At 50.4% G+C, this 7,095-nt stretch overlaps 3 protein-coding genes across 3 annotated transcripts; 2 read left to right on the top strand and 1 right to left on the bottom strand.

Moving 5' to 3' along the window:
- Nucleotides 1–43: 43 nt before the first annotated feature.
- Nucleotides 44–1,478, top strand: An14g06600 (hypothetical protein [truncated ORF]; the record flags this gene model as incomplete). The annotated part of the gene is made up of 2 exons (XM_001401246.3): nucleotides 44–1,250; nucleotides 1,312–1,478. Coding segments are annotated over 2 exons (1,374 nt in total), but the record flags the coding sequence as incomplete, so codon positions are not given.
- A 603-nt stretch (nucleotides 1,479–2,081) lies between these two features.
- On the top strand, nucleotides 2,082–4,388 carry An14g06590 (uncharacterized protein; the record flags this gene model as incomplete). Its single annotated transcript, XM_059744370.1, has 3 exons — nucleotides 2,082–2,751; nucleotides 2,987–4,201; nucleotides 4,258–4,388. The coding sequence occupies 3 exons, from the start codon at nucleotides 2,082–2,084 to the stop codon at nucleotides 4,386–4,388; spliced, it is 2,016 nt and encodes a 671-aa protein (XP_059606474.1).
- Nucleotides 4,389–4,647: 259 nt separating this feature from the next.
- An14g06580 (uncharacterized protein) lies at nucleotides 4,648–6,421 on the bottom strand (the record flags this gene model as incomplete). The annotated part of the gene is made up of 6 exons (XM_059744369.1): nucleotides 4,648–4,750; nucleotides 4,799–4,852; nucleotides 4,900–4,952; nucleotides 5,001–5,074; nucleotides 5,128–5,246; nucleotides 5,352–6,421. The coding sequence occupies 6 exons, from the start codon at nucleotides 6,419–6,421 to the stop codon at nucleotides 4,648–4,650; spliced, it is 1,473 nt and encodes a 490-aa protein (XP_059606473.1).
- Nucleotides 6,422–7,095: the final 674 nt, after the last annotated feature.

Here is a 7,095-nt window from a genome sequence, read left to right as displayed (position 1 = left end):
ATTATTGATTGAGAAATTGAAGCTAATTCCATTATGATTAGAACAACCTGGTGCTCCTAGGACGAAGGAAAACACCGCCGTCATCCCTGAATCACTTGCGTCTACCGATGCTGACCACGCCCGCAACCCCAAGTCACCCAGCAATGCCGACTTCGGGCCCAAAAATGTTTTCGTCAGTGAGCCATACCAAGGCCAGCAGATGAACTACCCCACAAGAGGTGCTACCTCTGGTAATAAACAGTGGCAGTCTCAGGCAGCTGTTCCTGAGCAGCGAACCCAGGCCCCCACCTACGGTCAGGGAAGCCAAACCTCCGGTATGGGAAGCCAGTACACCCAAAAAGGCAGAGAGACCGGGGGCTCATCCTCGGCCACTAGTGGTGCGTATGCCTACTCTGGCCAAGGAGTCCGGGATACCACTGCTGTTCGTGACAATACCTCCACGGCCAGGGATCAGGGAGTCTTAGGCAAATCAAACATTTCCAGCCCTACTGGCGCCTATGCCCCTTCTGGCCAGGCGGTTCAGGATGGAGGGGATGCACGAGATAGAGTAAATGTGCCTTCATCGATTAACAAGGGAACAGCGTACCAACGAACCTCCAGCGCTGGACAATTTGCTCAGCAAATGCCAGATAACGCAGCCAAGTCTATGCAGAAAGACAATGAATACGGTAGTACAACGGCCACTGGAGGTGTTGCTGGTGGCGTCATGGGACAAGGAACCAAGAGCAACGTCGGTCAAGGATCTACTCCGAACGTCACAGACGACAACGCTGGAACCCGCTCATTGCAGAAGGACACGGCATCTCCTAGCTCAGCAGTCGCCGGAGGCTCCGTCGGAAAACAGAACGCCAATGACAACATGAAGGCACGGGATGCCCAACAAGAAAAATTGTCCGCAGCCAAGTCAACCTCATCAGCAACTGAGTCCACCCCCAGTGGAGTAGATGCAGTGAACGCAAGGAGCCAGGTGCAGAACAAAGAATCTCGAGTTTACCATGACAAGTCAACACAAGATGAGACCGGCGATGTGGTTGGCTCTACTCAGAAAGGCAGCGGTATGGGAGAGACCGACAAAGGTGGTTCTGATTCCCAAGAGAAAGGCAAAGAGAGTGCAGATGGCACTGGAGACAAGCTTCCCAGGAATACCAAAGTTAGCGAGGAAGCGCTGAAAGGCCCTCAGACCCCGGCGCGGGAACCCTACGAATTTGAGAAGCGCCTGGATCGTGGGTACAGCCGCTCGAAACCATCAGGTCAGTATAGCACTGATCTGTCCTCTACTAAGACTTTTGAGTTTGACTAACCATATATTAGGTCCCGACACTAGCAAGAGTTCCAACGAAGGAGGAGCGGCAGCAGCACAAAAAACTAAGGCAAAGGAAAACGGTCACCAGCATCACGGTCCCATTACTCAGCTGAAGGAGAAAGTCTCCAAGGTTCTTCATCACAACAACGGCAACGGCAACGGCGCGAAGGCATAAATGAGGTGGCTAATACGATATCATTCCGTTAATCGGTTGACATTTCGAGATTGAATGATTTCACGGTTCCACAAGTTATGATCATGTATTATTGTTCGGGAATTGGCCACGGTCGGCGCGGTAATGTTTGAGGTTGATTTAATGTTTACGTTCCTCATCAAGTCTGGAATACACTTTCAGGAGGGAAAATTAATGTAATTTACTCTTTTCTGCGAAAGTATTGATATCCTGGGAACGAATAAAATTTGGTAATTCGACAATTCTAGTATAGCTATAACTGGACCTAGTGCTGGCAGTAGTCAAGAAGCTTCATGGACCCAGATTATGACTTGCAGTGTCTCCAGAGCTATTTACGTGACCTAGTATTGCATCACTACCATGCTACACTAAATACTTAGTAGAGGATGCTCATAATATGTGGGTTCACCTATTCCTGGCTAATCGGAGGGCGTCCTCGTATATGCGATGCTCCTCCGATTGGGCTGCTTCCTGCAACTAAGATAGTGCCGGGTCCTTCTACTGCTAGTTGTTGTAGTATTAAGGCCGCGCCGACTCCCATCATGAACATAATTTTGCCTGCTTCACCAGTCATAACTTGGCCCAATGTCCTCATCTTCCGGGACTCCAGCTTCTAAACCTCGTCGACGACGTGACAAACCTCAACTTTCGTGCATCGCATGCCGCCAGCGCAAGTCTCGATGCGATCGACTACAGCCATGTACCAGCTGTGTCGCACGCGGTCACTCATGCGTCTACCTGACCCAAAAACCACCAGCATCCCTATTGCATCCTACGCCCGTTGGAGCAGCAGCAGGACTTCATGACCGGCTGGTTCACTTGGAGCGTCTCGTCAAGTCCTTAATGCCCGATGGAACCAACAATGACGAGGCGCGACAGCTTACTACCCCAGATACCACTCCCAATAGCAGTGTTCGACAAGTGCCTAGTAATGGTGTAGTAGATACACAGTCAGATTGTGGCAGCATGCAGATCACCGATTCCGAGCTTCAGTATGTAGCCGGTGAACACTGGGCGGCCATTCTGGACAGCATTGCCGACTTGAAGGCGCAATGTGATCGCGAGGAACAAGTCAGGATGGCCGAATCTATCGATGACACGAGTGGGAAGCCATCCCACTTTCGACATGCGTTGTTGCTCTACGGATGTGAACGGGCTTCCTCAAGGGCTGAGATCATCGCCGCACTGCCACCCAAGGCTGCTGTTGACCGCTATATTTCGAAGTATTTTAACTATCTTGATCTTGTCGCTTCTGGTGAGACACCTTAAGTCTTTTTCCTGCTCCGATGACAGTATCACTGACTTCGGATGATTAGCTGCGGTTCATGGACCTAGCTTTCTTCAAGAGGCAAGCTGATACATTTTGAGTGAAACCAGCAACGATTCCTTACAATCCTTACTAACCACTCCATAGTACGAAGTCTTTTGGTCCGACTCCACAAGCATGCCAATCATCTGGGTTGGCCTTCTCTTCAGCATGATCTGCCTAGCCGTAATGGCCTCGGACGTGACCGACAGCGCAGAAGACGAGCATAAAACCCTCCAACTCGAACTCTACCGCAAAAAGGTTGCCCAGTGCCTCGTCATGGGCGAGTACACCAAGCCTGGCCCCTACGTACTCGAGACCCTAGTCCACTACGTATACATCGAGTTCGGAATCAACCCCGACGCGGACCGCAACATCTGGTTCCTGCTCGGGCTCGAAGTCAACCTCGCAATGCGAATGGGCTATCATCGCGATCCCAGCCACTTTCCCAATCTCACTCCATTACAGGGCGAAATGCGCCGTCGCCTATGGACAACCGTACAAACAAGCGATACTCTCCTATCCAGCCAAATGGGCATGCCGCGAATGATCTCCGACTGGAAATGGGATACCGCAGAACCGCGAAACTTATTCGACACAGACTTAAGCCAATCCCTAACAGCACTACCCCCCAGCCGACCAGAAACAGAACACACCACTACATTAGAACTCATCGCGCGGAGACGCATACTCATAGCCATAGGCACTATATCCAACCTAGCAGACGCAGTCAAACCAGCAAGTTACGCAGAAGTAATGCAAGCAGACAAGAAACTTCACGACGCCGTTTCCACCATCCCTCCCCCTCTCCGCTTCAAATCCCTACAGGCGAGCATGACCGATTCCCCACAGGTGATCATGTCCCGACTATTCCTCGAACACCTCCTATACAAAGGCCAGATCATGCTTCATCGCCGGTTCCTCAACTTAGAAACTATCTCTTCGCGTGAATCAAACCCAGAAGGTGATAGGTTCACCTACTCCCGCACCGCCTGTATCGACGCATCACTCGGCGCCCTACGCATACAGCACATTCTCGACGAGGAGACCTGCAGAGGGGGCCAATTACACGACATGCACTGGCGGATCACATCAAGCATGACGCATCTGTTCCTAACGGCGACGATGATTCTATGCTCGTTGGTGCATCGGGGTAAGCCTCTTGAGAGGATAGAGGAGGTGCTGGCTGCCCTTCGAACGGCTAGGACTATCTGGATGCGTCGTGGCTCGACGGCGACTTCGCGCGAGGCGGCGAGGGCCGCTGAGGTTGTTAGTCTTACTCTTGCGCGGGTGGGGGAGCGTGGCGTTGAAGGGGATGGTGCTCATGGCTGTTTGAGTGCTGGTGATGGTGACTTGGCGGCAGAGTTGGAGGTGGGTCAGAGTATGGGTGTAGATGGGGGTAAGTTGAATGATTGTGAGTTATGTTTGTTGGCTAATGAGTAATGTGGTGACTAGGCGAAGAATGTGTGATGCCATCGTTGATGGTGGAAGAAGACTGTGTAGGGTTGGACTATGCGTTCTCTATGGATGATTGGTTGCAGATGCAATGGCCGGGTGTGGACAATTTTGATACTTATTCCCGCTGAAGACATAAAGGTATAGTATAGTATAGTTTGGGGACGTGAAGGGATGATGATTTATAACCGTTTCATTATTGCAGGTAACACTGTGAGTAGGTAAACCATGTTTGTGGCTACGTTGTTAGTCTGGTAATATCCTTATAAACACTCCCGCAGTCTGTAAGATGCTAGTAAGTATGTATAGCAATTACTATCTCTAGGTGGCTGTATACAATATTATCTACCCATGATCTACACGCATAATTGTCAACCGAGGATAAGAAGTTTATGTCCTCTCGGTGGCTCTCTTTCTTCGTCTGCTCCTCCTAGAACTGGTGATCAGTCGTTTCTGGGCAAGCAACACCAAGTAACGCTGCAGCTTGTCGCGCCTGTGGAGGGTTAGTGGTGCTGCCGTCTGACGCCAAAGTAGGACTTACATTAAGAAAATGGTTGTGACGAACACAAAAGGAACCGCAATCATCCAAAAGTATCTGCAGTTTGAGTCAGCCATTGCTACAGGGTGGATAGAGAGACATACGCATCGCTATGTTCTATGCCAGCGAAGGAGGTGAAGTTCATGCCAAAGTAGCCCTGATTTACAGTCAGATGAGCATCTTATGCAAGCGAAAGAACACGCACCGTTAGGAATGTAAGTGGAAGATAGAAGCATGTCACAATGGTGAGTTGCTTCATACTCTCATTCTGATATGCGCCTAGATACTGTAAGCTTCAGATGAAATTTTTCGATGGCAGAGATTGAACTCACCGATTGTATTGAATATCAGGTCGATCATGTTGTCAGCAGCCCTTCTCATTTGATCATATCCCTCCACAATAGTTATACAATGGTCTAGCGCATCTCCCAGGTATGTATGACACATTGGACTGATGGAAACGCTCGATCCGCTCAGGCTTTTCAGGTTTGGGGTCGCCGTTCCAATGTATGGACTCCAATCATTTGTAGGAGTTGCGGTTCCGACATTCCTCAACACTCCCAAGCCAGGAGTATGTACAGGGTCGGATCGGTGGTCACGAAGGGCATTAATGACAGTTGCGATTGGTTGCATGCAGTTTCGGAGAATTGCTATTTCCGAAGTGAGGACGTACAGGCTTTTGGACTGATCCACGTCTGGATCTGTCAGTACCTCGAGCTCAAGGTCGCCAATAGCGTCTTGGTAAGCTGTGGTTACCGGTATGGCCAAGTCTATAATAGCATCGAGAATGGCTTGCACAACCATACTAGCATCACACGATTGGCGCAACATCGTCTCCGGGGTACTGAGACGTCGGACGATTGGACCTTCAATATCATCGGCACTCGTTTCAAAGAATGAAGTCACCGTATTATCCGCATGTAGGAAAATTGAGACCTGTTCCAGAGTAACACACAGTCCCTTTGCCGCCAGTATAGCATGGCGCTCCATGAAGGCTATCCGGTCCTCGTTCGGGCCACCGCGGTAACGTTGAATGCTCCGGGGTGTGAACCTAACGTTAGAACCATCATCAAGATTAGATGCCTTCGAAGTAGACCTCCCCTTACCTGAGGGGGCATCTTTCGCTGGGTATCTTTCATCGGGACTGTCCTCGCGGGTTTTGGGCCGGAAAAGATCCTTCAATGCTTCCAACACTAGTGTTCTTTTAGTAGGCCTTCTCAGAGATATACTGCTTGCAGAACTTTTGCGCTCATTCGTCCAGTGTGTATTTTCATCTTCCTCATCCTCAGAATCACTGTCGTCATCTTTGAGTTTTATCAGTTTCTGGAGTTTCAGCACGATATATGCATGATCGGAGTACCAGTCGACTTTTGTGCGGTTTGTTGCGTTGATTAGATCCTCAACCGCAAGCCTATGCAGACCTTTTTCGTTACCTAAGATTCTAATGGCATCCCAGCTAAGTCCGTTGACGTTGATCCATCTGCATTGTACCCAAGGCTCTCTCTCCCGCGCAAGAAACGGTTCAAGGGTATCATTGTCCAGAACATATTGCCTCATTTCATTTTGCGAAAAGTCCACAACGGTAATTTCACTTGTCCCGTGAAGCTCTGTGGGTGTTGATGCCATCCATTCCGTGCTATAAGCAGGAAGCGGCTGGCTTGGATCGATGCCTGGCTCCGTGCCGGGCTGCCAATTCGGATCGTGCGCGCCATCTTCGCGATAGTATGAGCGAGCGGTGGTGGAGCGTCGAAGTCGGTTTCGGACAGTTTCACGGGAGTTGAGCCTAGCGGCCGTGGTGAAAGTTTCAGGGGGAGGCGAAGGCGGCACCTTAGTAGTTGGGGGAATGGGCGGATTGGGGGTGCGCGGATTAGCCTCAATATCAGCTATGTCCTGAGACGACTGCAGCCCCGCTGCCGACTGCGCATGATCTTGCGAGTAGATGCTCATCCTTGCAATGTGGTCAATGCTGCTGGTGGGTGTTGTCGGGACACTCAGTAAGGGTGGATCGGTGCCAGCAATGAACGGCACTCGCAAGCATTGACATATGCCATACTGAGTCACAGAGGTGAGACTGAAGCAAACACAGAGCTGGTAGAGTCTAGTGGATATAAGCTTTTTGGATAGGAGAGGGAGAGCAAAAGGGAAAAATGGCTAGGATGGAAAGAGCGCGAAACCGTGATTCCCCTTCGCGGGGGTATGACGTCGCCACACGGACCCAATTGTTCCACCGGCAAGGAAATCCGCATTCTAAAGATCGACAGATAGTAAAGTAGCAAGAACGCGGCTTGAACAAGGAGGGA

This window comes from Aspergillus niger (genome assembly GCF_000002855.4).
Source record: "Aspergillus niger supercontig An14".
Classification (NCBI taxonomy): Eukaryota; Fungi; Ascomycota; class Eurotiomycetes; order Eurotiales; family Aspergillaceae; genus Aspergillus; species Aspergillus niger.
This window is presented reverse-complemented; position numbering and strand designations above follow the sequence as displayed.